This window comes from Acanthaster planci, linkage group LG11 (genome assembly GCF_054643075.1).
Source record: "Acanthaster planci isolate LZ-2023a linkage group LG11, COTS_SCS, whole genome shotgun sequence".
NCBI lineage: Eukaryota > Metazoa > Echinodermata > Asteroidea > Valvatida > Acanthasteridae > Acanthaster > Acanthaster planci.
This window is the reverse complement of record NC_141787.1, coordinates 13,741,728-13,756,243: the sequence shown is the minus strand read 5'-3', so window position 1 is coordinate 13,756,243 and position 14,516 is coordinate 13,741,728. Positions and strand designations below refer to the sequence as shown.

Sequence of the window (14,516 nt, the reverse complement as noted above, 5' to 3'; positions counted from 1 at the left end):
TGCAAAAACTTCTGCAATTAAGAAATTGAAAGTAAAAAAAAACAACTAAAGATCAGTTGAAAATGAAATACTGTATTCCGTTCCCTAATTAAAACATAATCAGTGTTGTAATCGAGACCACTTAAGACCTTCGCAAGACACACAAGACCAGCACAAGCTAGACCAATACAAGGCCTCCAGTCTGAATTAAAGTCACATGCAACTCAAATGAATGGCAACAACAGCATTCCTTTGTCACTGTTCACCCTGTTACTTGTGACTCGTCTTGTGCATGGTCTTGAGATGGTCTTAACTGCAACACTGATAATAATTACCGCCCCATTTCAAATAATAATTTCTACATATCGAATAGAACCCAGGGAAACGTGCGTGACACGACGTATAGACTGCGCGATAAGCAGATATAACAGCCAACATTTAATCCATGTTTAGTTATGAATGGTGCAATCACGTGGTTTCTCAGTTGCCACTCTTGACTTGGTATGGGCCTATGGTGAAATGATTTTGGTATTTCAGGCACGTTTTTGTGAATGTGTGTGGCTGGCCGGGTCGACGCAACCACAGCTACGGGACGTGCACGGGAACGGTACACGAATTCAAGTAAACTAGACTGCGGAATGACGGCGGCAAACAGCAGCCAGAAATTTAAACTTGGAGAACCTTGGCGTCGAGAACTGAGGACGATGGGGGCTGTCGAGTTGGAGGAAGAGGGAATAAGGAGAGGGGGAACTGGTCACACCCCTTGGATTCCGTGCTGTCCTGTCCTGCTTGGGGCTGCCTGTGGGTCTTGGTAACTTGTGGCGATTTCCCTTTCTCTGCTACAGGAACGGGGGTGGTGAGTATACGTTCAGAAGTTGTGGGTTTGTTGAACATGTGTGCTCGACCATAAGCATGATTATTAACAGTTTGTAAATCGTGTTTTGGGGTTTGCAAGTAATAGTGAATTTTTTGTATTGTTTTTAATGGAAGAAACAAATTCGCATGCTACGCACATTCTTTTGACCATGGAGGAAGGACACAGAAGGAGTTGTAACTCAGGCACTTCAAAGCGTCCAATGGTCGCCGCCGCGTCTGACGAATAATAGAAAATATTCCAAAAATGCCTTATTGCTGCCTGCATCTTAGCTGGACAAGTGGGGCCAGTAATACCCTGGCAATACTTGTATTTTTTAGCTTGCAATTAAATACAAACTATCGATGTGACCAGGAAATAGAGAGAGAAAAATTCCTGATATTAGACCTACTTTTGCCATCATAAATAAACTTTTTTAATTTTGACACACTGTTTCATTATCCATGCAAAGTTTGTAATTCTAGTCTCCTCCGTCCAATATACATCAGTATCAAAGACTTGGAACGAATTTGGCTAAGACTGGCCAACAAAATGTTCACTACTACTGGAAAGCTTAGTTCATTAAGAACAAAACACGCTATCACAGAGAGTGATCGTGAAATCTCATATAAAATACGCCTTTGTACAAACGGCATAATAAAAATGATTCAAACAAAACACAAAATCTTACAAACAGCTTGGCTATTTATTCCTAAAAGAAATCCAGAAGAAAGCGTTCGATAAGTGCAACAACTGCACATGAACACTTCGGGTATACAGCCTAATAAAAGCAACTGCGCAAACACTACATTTGATGATGTTGTCGGATCATACCAAGCACCAACGATGGTATGAATATTCAACTTCCTACACTGCAGTACACAAGTTTTAGGGATGCAGATTACCAACGAAAAATTGCGGCGGTGATCATGGGGTACAAAGGGAGCTTATGGTTGCAAAACAGGTGGTGGGTAGCAGGCGTGCGCTGCGCTCTGGCTGTGGACATACCGGGCATGCCAGAAAGTGGTAATCGGCCACTCAGATGTTATAGCCCGGGCAGTTCAAACTCCTTCTGTGTCCTTCCTCTATGTTTTGACATTGTTAATCTGGAAATAATGTCCATAATGTTCACCGACAACAAAAATATGGGTTTGGGCATTGATTTGTTTTGATTGGGTACCTGTATGCGAAACTCGTATTTCTACGCTTAAGGCCTTACAAAAATAATAATGACGTAAAGTCTACCTTTACTATTCTTTCATGATAAAGATCAATGTGAAAAAATACGAAAAAAAGGACTTAGAAGATGTACATTATGTTTATGTATTTTGGTTTTAAACAGTTTTTGTCAAGGAATTTACCTGGATGTTTAGGATAATGTATTCAGTTCGTATTTGTGATGGTTTTTTTTTTTCCATCTGATCACTGAGCTATAAAACAGTTTTATCGCCGGCTCCGTGATCTGGGTCTGCGCGTGCAATGAATACTGTCATGATAAAGATCGGTGCAGAAGAGTGTTGCTGTAGCTTCAGAAGATGTGCATCGTGTCTGTGAATTTTGGTTTTAAACAGGTTTTGTCAAGGAATTTACCTGTAAACTGTTTTTAAGATATCTGACAAAAGGATTTAAGATATCTTGAGATCGAACCACAGATATCTGGAAATCCATTTCGATATATCTCTAATCCATTTCAAGATATCTTTAAATCAATTTTGAGATATCTCTAAGTCACTTTCAAGATATGAGTCAGTTCAGTGCTATGCCAGGTCATTCGGGAACAAAGCAGGATTGGCCGTGAAGAATGACAGCTCTTATTGGGTAAAATTTAATATTGAGCACTCGTATTTGTTAATTATTCCCGAATGACCTCAGAAGCACTCCGTTTCGGTCATGCATTATCGGTTAATGCTTTGGAGATATCTCGGATTGATTGAGAGATATCTTGAAAATGATTTAAAGATATCTTGGAAACAATATCAAGACATAATGAAATCGACTTAAAGATATCTTGAAATCGATTTCAAGATATCACCCAGCGGTATGCGAGCCTGAGAATGTGCTGGCGGAGCTCGGCCCTTGGGGGAGCCCTTCTGTGACACTGTGTGGCTCACAGAGATAAACGCAGTGGTGTGGCCGCCGGCGCCGGACGGCTGCGGCTATTCTTTCTTTACTATTTTTCTCAGTTCTGCCACACAGGGCACATAGTCTGCCTATAGGGTCGAGTCCACTAATTCAAGCCCCACTGAAAACAGTGTAAACTCAGCATTGTGCAAGGTACAATTACGTGCTTACTGACATCCCTGACGGAGATATCTGAAACGGCACACGTTAAATTATTGTATGGTCCCTCATCTTTCACTTTCTTTTCAATTTTTTAGGGTTAACTGATACATTTTGAGTTATTCCCACAAAACAAAATAACGCCCCAAAATAATGTTTGCAGTCATTTTTTACGTGACAAGCCCCAACTTTCGCGGGCACTAATTAAGGACCATTTTTCAACCATAATTTTTAGCCATTCTGCTCTCAGATGAAAGCCCAAAGACCCAGGGAGTTGATTCTGGCAAAGATTTACACAATCTTACCCATGGCATCTTAGGGGCTATACAATCTTCTTTGTCGATGGAGCACTGATGCTGAGGAACTGGCAAGAAATTTTAATTTAATTAGTGGACTGCACCCATAATTGCCAAGCTAACGCACACAACACGAGTCATTCGTATTGAGTGCATGTCCTTCACTGGGCTGGTTTGTAGCTCCATGATGGTCAGACGGATGCCAGAACAACCTTGCCTTGAATTACGCTGAACTGTTCATGCTCAATTGATTATTTTTTGACCTTGTGGCATGACTGTGTACACTGTACATGTACGTACGGAGAATATGTACGTGCCGCTAGACACGTCAAAATTTGTATTCCACAATGGAAGAAGACATCTCGACACTTCCCTCATCAGGTTTCGGGATTTCATGGTGGTACTGCATCGGCACTGCGGCTGCCTTGTTGGTTGGGTAATGTAGATGGCACCAGAATTTCGTTGAGACATGTTTCCCCGTTATTATTTGGAACTAACGAACATGACTAAAGTTTCACCACGTTGTGAAAACTTAGGTGGCGGGCCTAACCAATCATCAATTTGGAGTTCGGTTCCCTCGACTGTTCATCTTTTAAAAATCATTCAAGAGAATCTCATACATTTCATGGTGGCGATTGGTGGTGTGTGTAGGGGATTAACCTTCTCGTGTCTGATCAGGGAGGGGGTTTGGCGCGCAGGCGATGAAACCACCCCCCCCCTTTTTGTACTAGAAATGATTTTGCTTGACACTTTTTTATTTTGCATAGCTTGTGCATAAATGTGTTTTCTTCATTACAGGTACAATGTTTGGTACTACACTCAATTCATTAGGAGTGGGATTCCCGGGCCTTTACCCATACCATTCTACGCAAACATCAAAAGGTCAAAGGAGGTAATTGGGCCTACATGCTGAGTGTTGTTTTATTTGGTCATGACCCCTTAAGACCATCATGAGACTCCATAACACCATAAAATGGCCACCACAAGACCTCCTGACTGTATTTGAGGCAAGACCTACTAAGGGTAATCAAACTCCATTCAACCATCCCAAGACTTCCAAACTGAATTCAAGATATGATCTCCAAGGGTGGTATGAGACCATCACAAGATACCGTAAAACCATCACGAGACCCCATAAGACCAACACAAGACCCCATAAGACCAAGCCACACCCCATAAGACCAACACAAGACCCCATAAGACCATCACAAGACCCCATAAGACCATCACAAGACCCAATGAGACCATCACAAGACCCCATATGACCAACACAAGACCCCATAAGACCGTCACAAGACCCAATAAGACCACCACAAGACCCCATATGACCAACACAAGACCCCATAAGACGACCACAAGACCCCATAAGACCACCACAAGACCCCACAGACCATTACAAGACCCCATAAGACCATCACAAAACCTCAAATTTAAGATGAGAACCCTTGAGATCATCGCAAGATTGACATGAACTGTTGAGACCCCAACTTCCTTAATCATGAAGTTTTGTCACAAGTTGTTTTAATGGGCTGCAACAAAAGCTTCCAGTTATCACAGTTAGTCTGTTACTTGTGACTGGTCTTAATGTGACTGAGCATGCATCTGCTCTTGTGATGGTTCTTTGCAAGACTCAACGGTGTAAAATGGATGATTATGAATTTCATAATGAGAAAAACATTCACTCTACCTTCGTCTTGCCTGTAGACCTGAATTTCCAAGTTTCCAGATTCAAGTGTTTGCAAGGGTCATGCTCCTATAACCTGTACATGTATAGTAGGCCTAGTGTCATTGAGTTTATTAATGAAAAGTCAACATAAATTTTATGTGCAGTGTATGCACCAGAAACCAAATTCTGCTCACGCTATAAATCATTTTGTCTTCACTTTCTGCAGGCATTCTACATCTGTGAACAGAAGTGGGTTGCAAAATATGGAAAAGTGATGGGGTAAGAAATTTGAAATAATGTAATGCATTTTTTAATTAATTTTTTTTTTACTGTTGATGTCCCTTTATTCACCACAAAACATTATATATGGGTATGCTCAGAAAATCTCAAGTAGGTAGCAAATCCATCAAGGCCGGATTTGGTTCAGCTTTTGATAGTGCCCTCTATCATCACATGATTTAGTTGTACTGGTCAGGGATGGTTTTTCAGTGCCCAGGTTTGTCTCCACCGCATGCGTTGTCTCTAAAGTTGATCCCCGCATGTGGGCCAACCGTGTTTAAGTTGAATAAAAACACTTCAATATCTGGTACTCTGACATATGTAGTTAAATTTTCCACCCGCACTGTCTGACTTTTTGCCAAGTAAACAAGTGAAACAAAAATCAAGTGAAGCTGAGTGGGAGATGAAGCTGGGTATTGGGAACCCCCCCCCCCCGCCGTTCACATCTTAAGGAAATGACCATCCAAACTCAGTTAAGACTAGGTTACAAGTGGCCTCTGCTGTCCACTTATTCACTGAAGTTTGTCAAGATTCCCAGTACTAATTTCAGACCAGACATCGGAATGCATATGGTATTCTTTTAATACCTTCAATTATAGCTTCTTCTCAGTTGGGGGACCGACACTCTTGATAGCTGATGTGAAGATGATCAAGCAACTTCTCGTGAAGAATTTCAGCAGCTTTCTGAATCGAGGGGTAAGTTACCATGGTTACCTGGCAGGGCACATTCTAGGGTCATCATACTCTAAACTAATTTACAGCTTCTCATTTTCACAACTACACAGTCACAACTTTTTAATCTTTTTCCAGCATCAAATTACGTGTTTGAAGCTGCTACAGCCCAAGAGGCTTAGAGAATTTTTCCCTGCTCAAGGCGCTTTCCTGAGTTCCCCCACAATGCAGTAGCCAGATCAGGATTACAGAGCCTAGCCGTGGGGATAAAGATGACTAAACATGGTGTCAGTACAGAGATTTGCCATTAACTGCAACTAAGGCTGTACTGGGCTTCCCGTTCAGGCAGTGGCCCAACATATGGCTTTGCCTCAGCCATTTCAGAACTAGCCAAAGTATAAAGTGAATCCCTCAAGATGGCGTCATAATATTTTTGGGAAATGATTGCAACCGTGTGTGATCAATATGTGTAGCACGTGTGAAAATAAACAAATCAGTACTTGCAGTAATTGTTATATATGGAAGTCAACTTCGTAAGTGTGACGTCACTTCAGTTTAAGCCATGCCCACTGCACAGGCACTGCACATAGAGTTACATGCATTGATCACCATTTACACGGAACCATGGAACCGGAAGTTAACACGCAACTTCAGCAATCGTCCAATGGGAGCCTGCAAATTATGGCGCATCCGCCTCTGTGACGAAGTCACTTACGAACCAGATAGATTTGACAGTCAGTGGTTCAGTTTTCTTATTCACTAGGAACCAGAGACAGACTGGAGTAAACATACCGGTGTGCCTTTTGCATGGGAAAGTGCGGTGTACATTGTATATGCATATTCATATGACCTTTGTCCCTCACCCTTCAGTGTGCACAGTTGGCATTCTATACATTGTGTGGAACATGACAGCAGGACCAAGCACCGTAACACCGTACCACTTGTGTCTGTGTTATTATCCAGTCCATGCCCTGCTTTGCGTTACCACACAGCGTGTGGGTCTAGGAAAATGTCACTTTATTGGTAAAGGGAAGAACCTACATGTACTTAAAAGCAAGGTGCTGAGTGGTAGAGGAACTGTTCATAATCAGGGGATAAGTGAAACCCAAAACAAAAACCGAGGGGAAATAAGGAAATGGGATCCTAGCAACTGCAAGGCTGTACAACTCAGCACGACCCTCATGCTGGATCCTTGGATTTGCTGATGAACAGCAAAAATGGCCACACCTCAACCACCATCACAGTGTGGGCTCTGCCCTCCTTGGGATAAGTGCTTGATTGCATTTAGAAAGAAACAATGCACTGCGTACTGAAAACCAAAGAAAAGATGAATGGATGAACTGCTAGCTGGCCAGTCCTTTGCTAGGCTTACAATTCCAGGCTTTTGTTCTATTCTAGAGTATAATCAGACCAATTATTTATGGGGCCAACAGGGAATAAAAAGTGTACCCAGGCACAGCACCTTATGGTTACATGTCGGTTTTAACCTGAATCTTTTCAATTCACTCATTGCCACGGTCAATGACATCGATGGATTAATTTCTCATATCAAACCAGGCCTCTCAATTTGTCCAGTCTGACCGACTGAGAAAGATGCTGATAGGCCTGCGGGGTGACCAGTGGAGGAGCACACGGCACACGATCCTACCAATGTTCACAGCATCCAAGATCAAACTGGTAATTGCGAATGCACTGCTCAATTTTATTCTTCCTGCACTGGGCTGACACATTTAACCTCACCCATGTAACTGATTCGATTCATGGACATTGCTCTGCCTCCAAGGTTAAGGCTGGAGATGATGATCGCAGCACTTTGCTGAGCACGAACCAGCATATCATGAAAAAATAGCTTACTGGCCAGAAGACCATGTGATTTATATTGCTCCTGATGGGTCCTTCCTTTTAATATGCTCAGCACTTAAATTTACTGATCTGCTTTCTAGATCCATGGAAGTTATTGGCCCTGACATTGTAAGTCATGAGTCAAATGTTTGGAATGACAAATTCAGTTAGCCATTTGCAAGTGTCCAGTGGCCTGCACAAATTAAAAGTGACAAGATTCGCATCTCTGACCCTTCCGAATGTTTGACTCGTGAAACATTTGACACAAATCATGGTCTTGCATGGCCAAGATTTTCTCTGGTTGAGGGGAGCAAAACGTCAACCAAAAAAACATTACTAGTGGAAAAGGGTCAGTTCCAAGATATTTTCAGGCAAAGTGGTGATCCTATCCAATATCTTCTGCTATACTATTTCCTTCATTCCAACCTTCCCCCTCCTATTATTTTCCAATTTGTTTTTAGAAGAGGGGAAAATTGGCAAGCACCCTCACCACCCCTTACGAAGCTCATGACACGAAAAAAAAATTTTCGGACAGACATGATTGCCCCGGGCCATCATTGTTGCATTTCCAAGCCATCGACTTGGTTTGGGGGTATCTTTCAGAAATTAACCAAGAGGAAAATGTTACGTATCTCTAAAAAGGCATTTCTTCCTAGAGACTGTCATGTACATCAGCCTGTTAGAGTTCAAATGTTTGTGATAACCTGTCAACTGTGCTGTATTTCAAAGACATTTGGATCTACAAACCACACGCACATAACATTTGCTTGCCGTACACAAACACACCTGTTGGCGTTGTGCATACAGTTAAAAGTTTCCTACAAAGACGGCGTCCAGTGAGAGAGATCTTTTGCTCACAGTGGCCGAGAATGGCAAGCAGACACAAGTTCTGCATAGTTTCCATAGTAACAGAAACTGCACTCCAAATCACGTGCTAAAGCGACAGAAAAAAAGTTTGATTCCCAGCATTTCATGTCACCAATTTGAACTCTTCGTTCTTTGTTGAAGATGGCACATACGCTGAATGAGTGCACTGAAGCAGTTATTCTACAGAAGCTACGGGAAAGCACAAAGGATGGACAGACGGTAGAAATAAAGGAGTAAGATTACCTGCAGATTTAATCATCATCTCTGTGTAGAATTCGCAGTGGAACCATCTTCACCCCTCCTCAGTTCTGCATATTTTCATTGGTCCAGATCTAGCAGTGGAACCCATCCTTTATCTATGAAAACTAAGCAAACAATGTGGATTTTGATGGCATTGGGAAACATACAAGAACAGTGCTTCTTTCAAAGGAATGGCTCTCAAGCATTTGGTTTGTAATAAAAAATCATACACAGAACAGGACTGGTTGTGCGACTGTTTCCTTCAAATATAATTTGTCAACATCACTTGGAATCAACTCACAATTAAAAAGATACCACAAGTCTAATACTTGAAGGGTAGCTGCAATCACTTTGTTTTAATACAAACCTTCAAAATGAGCCTTTGTGTGTCAGATAATCTTATTTTCCTCTTATGCTTCACTGTTTTAAAGGGAATTTTACTGCCCTTTGGGATTTTATGCTAACGAGTATTTCTATATTCATGAGCAAAACTGCGATGTCATCCCAAGAAGAAAGCCTCAATGTTTCATTGGTTTGTACACAAAAAAGTCGTGCATTTTTGTAGATTTTCCTGGACTCGGTTTTCTCCTCCTTGCTGATTTGTTGTTGTTCTATTGCAGAGCAATAAATATTTCAGAAATGTTTTCAGTTAGTAAATTATGGGTTGACAATTCGAACAAAAAACCTTTGCAGTTAACCAAATAGGAATGAAAAGGAGTTTTCAAACACTGTAGAAGGATACAAAGTTGAAGAAAAATTGTGTCTAAGAAAATTTTTTGCAGCTACACCTTAACTTTCTCTGTATTAGACATGGCAGCTTGACTGGAATTTGCAAGAGTTTTTATTCCCTCGGATCACTCAGTATAGGCACCAAGCCATCTTAGGTTGTGTCTTTTAGGTTGTATGGTGCATTCAGCATCTGCTGCATTGGTGTGGCTGGCTTTGGCCTCCAACTCCATAGCCATTCGGAGGACGACAAGAGCCTTACCCTGGCGGCTTTTGAGAAGAATGCCAAGGACTTCTTCTCGCGCCTGAAATCCACCAAGTGGCTGCTTATAGAGATTCTCCAAAGTGAGTACTCGAAAGCCATCACAGGCTGATGACGGAGGCATAGTGTGGGTTGAATTTGGCCAGCCATTTCTGAGAGACGACGTAGTCCTGGTGATAGAACAACTGGACTTCAAAGTGGGAAGTGTGAACAACTGCCAGTGTAGTCCCTGAGAAACATGTACATGTATGGTGTTTTCAAAACGGCTTTCAAACTTTCTCCTAATTCACCTTCTCTGATGAAGCCTCGCTTTGTTTAATTTTCAGATTCTAGTAAAATGTCGCTAAAACTTGCTACATCTAATCTTTCTTTTTCAAATAATCAATTCTTGTGACAAAAATTGACAATGACAGTCCTGATTCTGGCATATTTATTCGATCTCCCGCAGAATACATACCTTATGCCATCATCAGATATTTTGACATTGGCCTGGTGTCTCAAGAGAGTGAGAACTTCTTTTTTGACATGTCTGCTGACCTCTTTAAAAAGAGAAAAGAAGGACGTATGCAGGTGAAATAACACTCTTGTATATTTTATTGGATGGTACAGCATTGTAAACACACTTCAGCCAAAAATTTCCTTTTTATGATCAGAAGGCAGAGCACTTGCATCTTGTAACTATTGGCGCAAAATAAGCTTACTAAGCCAAAACAAAACCTAATGAGATCAAAAAGGAACCAGTTGTTTCATTAATGGGAATTAATTACACGTACAATCCTATGTTGAACAAACATATGAACCAGCTGATTCCTGTCTCATTTGTGTGGCTTGTCAGGGGGATTCTGTTGACTTCATGCAGCCTATGGTCAATGCTCACAAAGATGAAGATGAGGAGGGATGGTGTCAGAGTTCACCAATGGAGATGGGCATGAAAAAGGTCAAGCTGTCCATAGATGAAGTGGTTGCCCAGGTAACCAAGGACTACATTTTCTTGTGCCGTTTTGAGAAACTACTGACATGTTACATTGATTTGGAGTGATCTGCCATTTATTTAAACTGGCTGAAGACATTTTGAAGTCACCCTTACCTTAAAAAAGAAGTTTTCTCTGGAAAGTCTTTGTTAGAATTTGATATTCACAGTGTTGCATCTACTTTTAACTACAATTCACCATTTTGATGTTCAGTGTGTGATGTTTCTGATTGCTGGATACGAGACTACTGCAGCCTGTCTCATCTTTGCTTCATACCTGCTAGCCTGTCATCCAGATGTCCAAGAGAAATTAGCCTCTGAGGTCCGAGCAACTATTGGAGGTTCAGGATCTCACAAGGTGACCTTTGAGCTGATCAGCAAGATGCCGTATTTGGATAAGGTGGTGATCGAAACCCTGCGACTATACCCGCCAATTGCCAGGTAACTTTCATGATGCGGACTGACTGTGGCCACTGCCCCACCGGCAAAGATGTGACAGCTGATGGAAGCAAATTCCAACTTGGCTTGCCCTGCACGCGTAAAGACTGTGCCTTTCTCTAATAATTACTGCACTTGCTCAGCCAGTCCTGCGTCAAACATGCACGAACCTGTCCATGCATGTGCTGTTGTTCCCATGTAAAGGACACCATTCGAAAATAAAATCATGCCACCTCTTGTTCCTTCATTGAGCAGATACTCGAGCATTAATAAGGAGACAGGTTGGCTCGGAAGTACTTTATTCACCTTCTTGAGACCCAAGCTTGATGCTACCCAGTCAGGCATGTGCAATGCATTTCCAATCCCTGTCTGCTTCTGCAGGTTAACAAAATGTTAGCGATCTTTTATTAATAGCCAGACTTGTGAGCTTTATACTACATGTATATTATGGGCATAGGCCCTATTTGAGGAATCCTTTACCAGAAATAAATAACAAGAAGCAATGATTAATGAGTCATTTCAAATCCGGATTCAGGGTGACTCGCGAATGTACGAAAGATACCTCCTTGCAAGGTATGCGCATCAGGAAAGGAACAAGATTCATTGTGCCCATCTGGACCATCCATCGCGACCCTGAACTTTGGCCTGACCCCTTGACCTTCAACCCAGACAGGTGAGTTGATCATTTTTGGATGCTAATTGGCACTTCTTAATTATCACTGGTAAAGCGTGGTGGAATGTGACTAATTAGTTCCTCTTCAGTGGAAAGATCTCACAAGTTAGTGAAACACTGAGACCAGTCAAATTTCCCTTCAGTTCAAAAGATGCAGTGAAGGTACCATGCATGGTTTTGCCCCTGGCAGTAAAAAGATATTATCCAACTGCATTACAGTGTAGTGGGGTAACAGGAAGCACACCATCTCTATGATGCACCTGTGTCAGTTGTACTTTGCTCTTGCCTAGAGGCATTTGCCGCCTGTGCTCTACATGGATAATGGGGGGTGACTACACACTGGATCAGGCTGTCATGAGCAGCACTCGTGTGTGTCACATGTACTCTCATTCCCAAGAACGTGGCACAAAGTGCATGGTTGTGGGGATCATTTTCATTTGAATGTAAACAAAAAATGAGTCGGTGTCCCCATCAGGCGTGTCGTGGGCTCATGGTGGCAGAAGCATCACAGTGTCCATCTCTCTGTCACAGCTGCGGGGTCACTTTGAAGTTGAAGCTCGTCTTTCATTTCCCCTCTTTGTGCCAGTAGAACGGGCATAATTGTAACCTCTCATCCAGTTTTGTTTTCCGCACAGGTTTTCAGCTCAAAACAACTGTCTCAACATGGATGCATTCCTGTCCTTTGGTGACGGGCCTCGATCTTGCCTCGGCAACCGCTTTGCTCTGGCCGAGATCAAGATCGCTCTGACCAGGATCCTGGCAGAGTTCAAGATGCAGATGGCTGAAGACACACCGGTAAGACATCATGAATATTCAAGAGGAGTTTATTTTCATTGACTGTCGTTAAGTTTTTGGTTCCATTCATGAACCAGAGAGGGTGTTCATTTGCCTGGAAATTACATCTCTTGGGAACTCAACTCAAATATTGTGAGCTTGTTGCATATGATGTGGAGTCCACAAGTAAATATCAGCTCTGAAGGGTCCTACATAAGTGCAGCGTGCAAATGGCATTCAGGTGTCTGCCCAATCTCTCATACTGGCAAGGGATTATTTGTGCGTGACACCCACAGTAGGTTTGACCAATATTGGATTAATGTTATACAAGACCCGCATGGTCAGTCAAAATCTGTTAAGTGAAGCAGATGGACAGTTTAGCAGTAAACCAAACTAACAGATCTGTCCGGAATGTAGGCCAGGGGCTGAACAGTTGCTCTTAAACGCAAAATACAAGACTTCAAATGCTGATGTTTCGGCCATTATCCAATACTCAACTTCGGCTCCGTCTCAGGCTTCAACTGTTTTTTTAACTAGCTGACGTTGAAGCTGTAAGCGCAGTAATTAGTTTAATAGTGCCACAAAACATCAAATGAGATACAAGAGAGCAAGAAATTACAGTAATCCAATTTAATTTAAATGCTTCAGGCCCACAATCGGGGATTGGTTTTGGGAACGAAGCCTGAGACGGAGCCCAAGTCGAGTATTGGAAAAGGGCCTTCAGCTACTGCAAACACTTTTGAGCAAACCGTCTTTCTCTACTTGATCCTGTCTGTCCACCAGTTGTAGTTTCGATGAGTTTTCCATTTGGAATGGTCACCGGATAATATTTCGTGCACTGTCCGTGTGTTCTTTTCCCTGCATGTTTAGCAAACTTTGGAACTTGGTAAAGGTGTGTTCTTATCCCCTCGACACTCTGTGCCCTTGAAGTTTGTGCCTCTGGCTTGAGACGAGCTGCGGTGTGAGGAAAGAAGGGGAAATGGATGTCTTTGAGTTTCACAGTATGTTTAGTGGATGCCCGTTTTTCTTGAGTACTTGTAGGTCTTGAGTAAAAATTAAACAACATTAAGCCCGCCTATGAGTGGTTGCATTTGTCAATGAAGTTTACATCTGCTGGCCTGAAAGAGAAGCAGACAGGCACTAAACTGACTGAAAACGACCCCACAAGAAAGCTAGCTTTGCAACAACAAAAAATCTAGGTGGAAGATCACTGAACTACATCGAACAAAAACAACACATAATGCTTCGTAGTTTCACTCATCTATTAAAAACACCTGTGATGGACTTTTCACCAAAAAGAATCGAGAAAACGACTGGGGTATATGATGGTTTGCTTGTTTGTTTGTTTATTATTGTTTAGCATACTTGTATCCTCTGAAAGACTTGGGTTTAAGCGATAGTCCCTTGAGTGGGTGAGTTTGTACGTGTAAGACAAAAGTTGTCTTTCGTCAAATAAAGATATAAATCTATCTGTGGCAACTGGCATATGTTATATTTTTGTTTTATAAATATTTGGGTCAGCAATGTAAAATTCACAGCCGAAATGTTTTAGGAAATTTTTTAACTTGAGACATCATATTGTTAGTTATTGTAGTATTAAAGATCGTTAATGAACTGAAATGCTTCAAAGAAAGCTGTGCTTTGTGATTCAATATACAAGTGTCAAACCATTTAAATAAAAAACAGTACTGAAATGTAA

General features: G+C 41.8%; 2 protein-coding genes and 1 long non-coding RNA gene across 6 annotated transcripts in view; 1 reads left to right on the top strand and 2 right to left on the bottom strand.

Moving 5' to 3' along the window:
- The window catches only part of LOC110981401 (cap-specific mRNA (nucleoside-2'-O-)-methyltransferase 2-like), a 24,724-nt gene extending 14,227 nt beyond the window's left edge, over positions 1 to 10,497 (bottom strand). Inside the window, exons 1-4 of one of the 2 annotated variants that reach the window (XM_087143091.1) lie at positions 10,420 to 10,497; positions 9,963 to 10,132; positions 8,978 to 9,099; positions 5,096 to 5,168 (exon numbers count right to left, since the gene is read on the bottom strand). The gene's annotated coding sequence lies outside the window, so the exon portion shown is untranslated. Of the gene's footprint in view, positions 1 to 5,095; positions 5,169 to 5,940; positions 6,031 to 8,977; positions 9,100 to 9,962; positions 10,133 to 10,419 lie in introns of those variants that run through there. The other variant, XM_022238944.2, reaches the window with a different exon arrangement.
- Positions 531 to 14,516, top strand: LOC110981402 (cytochrome P450 3A13-like). Of its 3 annotated transcripts, none has more exons than XM_022238946.2 (13): positions 531 to 835; positions 4,207 to 4,300; positions 5,301 to 5,353; positions 5,953 to 6,049; positions 7,583 to 7,702; positions 8,876 to 8,967; positions 9,873 to 10,045; positions 10,411 to 10,532; positions 10,798 to 10,932; positions 11,147 to 11,373; positions 11,906 to 12,043; positions 12,679 to 12,838; positions 13,688 to 14,516. In XM_022238946.2, the coding sequence occupies exons 3-13, from the start codon at positions 5,349 to 5,351 to the stop codon at positions 13,763 to 13,765; spliced, it is 1,347 nt and encodes a 448-aa protein (XP_022094638.2). In that variant the 5' UTR covers positions 531 to 835; positions 4,207 to 4,300; positions 5,301 to 5,348; the 3' UTR covers positions 13,766 to 14,516. The 3 variants fall into 3 exon arrangements, with proteins under 3 accessions (XP_022094638.2, XP_086999218.1, XP_022094637.2); XM_087143092.1 differs by lacking the exon at positions 531 to 835 and adding an exon at positions 2,972 to 3,106; XM_022238945.2 differs by lacking the exon at positions 531 to 835 and adding an exon at positions 3,126 to 3,844.
- The window catches only part of LOC110981403 (uncharacterized), an 88,307-nt gene continuing 87,476 nt past the window's right edge, over positions 13,686 to 14,516 (bottom strand). Inside the window, exon 5 of the long non-coding RNA XR_015427155.1 lies at positions 13,686 to 13,771. This is a non-coding gene — a long non-coding RNA (uncharacterized LOC110981403). The remainder of the gene's footprint in view (positions 13,772 to 14,516) is intronic.